Source organism: Empidonax traillii, unplaced genomic scaffold (genome assembly GCF_003031625.1).
Source record: "Empidonax traillii isolate 1590-97213 ecotype Southwest subspecies unplaced genomic scaffold, ASM303162v1 scaffold2420:size24851, whole genome shotgun sequence".
Lineage (NCBI taxonomy): Eukaryota > Metazoa > Chordata > Aves > Passeriformes > Tyrannidae > Empidonax > Empidonax traillii.
In genome coordinates this window covers 4,234-5,255 of record NW_020957613.1, presented here as the reverse complement: position 1 = coordinate 5,255, position 1,022 = coordinate 4,234, and the positions used below count along the sequence as shown (strand labels likewise).

At 44.2% G+C, this 1,022-nt stretch overlaps 1 protein-coding gene across 1 annotated transcript in view; it reads left to right on the top strand.

The window, feature by feature from the left end:
* Window positions 1-239, top strand: part of SYCP1 (synaptonemal complex protein 1) — an 18,975-nt gene extending 18,736 nt beyond the window's left edge. Inside the window, exon 27 of the mRNA XM_027909800.1 lies at window positions 74-239. Within this exon, the coding sequence (XP_027765601.1) occupies window positions 74-217 (144 nt within the window). The 3' untranslated portion in view covers window positions 218-239. The remainder of the gene's footprint in view (window positions 1-73) is intronic.
* Window positions 240-1,022: the final 783 nt, after the last annotated feature.

The following is a 1,022-nucleotide window of genomic DNA, read 5'->3' as shown; positions in this document are numbered from 1 at the left end:
CTCAGCTGAAACCAAACAGTTGATCAAATTCTTCCCAGAAACCACTGGTGGCTTTACTTTCTTTCTTTCTTAGGCACCGACTCCCTCCAGTGGGAAATCTCCGGGCTCTGCCCTCAAACTCAAAGCCATGAGGAAAATGCACGAGGCGGGATGGGCTGCGGTGGCCAAAGTGGACAGGAAAAGGAAAATCAAAGAAGTTGCCAAGTTCTTTGCTTAAAATGCAAAGAAATACCAAGTGTCCTGGCACTGTTTGTTAGTGTGGCACTGAGAGCAGTGTTGATTGTTCTCTCAGAGTTGGTTTTTTGGTGTGTTTTTGTGTCGTGTTGTTTAATCCCACGTTCATTTCCTTTACACACCTAAACCTTCCAGATCTGCAGATCTACATCCCCCTGCAGAGCCTTTCCCACCTTCCAGATCTGCAGATCTCCATCCCCCTGCAGAGCCTTTCCCTCCTTCCAGATCTGCAGATCTCCATCCCCCTGCAGAGCCTTTCCCACCTTCCAGATCTGCAGATCTACATCCCCCTGCAGAGCCTTTCCCTCCTTCCAGATCTGCAGATCTCCATCCCCTGCAGAGCCTTTCCCACCTTTCCTCCCCTCTGCTGTAAAACCTCCGTTTTGAATTTTGAAATAACTGCACAGGAAGTTGTTTCCAAACTGGTTCTGGCATTAGAAATGCTGGTTTTAAAAAAGTTTTGTTCTGTTCTTTGGAATTTACTCTGTCTTCCTTCACAGAGGACACTTTGGGAAAGAAATACTGAAGCTGTTAAATGCCTGCACTTTCACCTGAAGTCATCTTGCTTTCCCTGCATCTGAAGTGCTGTTAGACCTGTCCTTTCAGGCTGTTTTGTTTTCAGTAGGTTAGAATAGTTCTGACACTTCTAAAACTTGAATGGAATTACTTCCATTTAAAAAGATTTCAACTTCCTGAGGAATAAAATAGGCACAACGTGTTCAGATTGTAAAAACAACGTTAAGATGTCATTAAATTGTTGATCTAAAATACAAAGTGTGCTGTGTGGA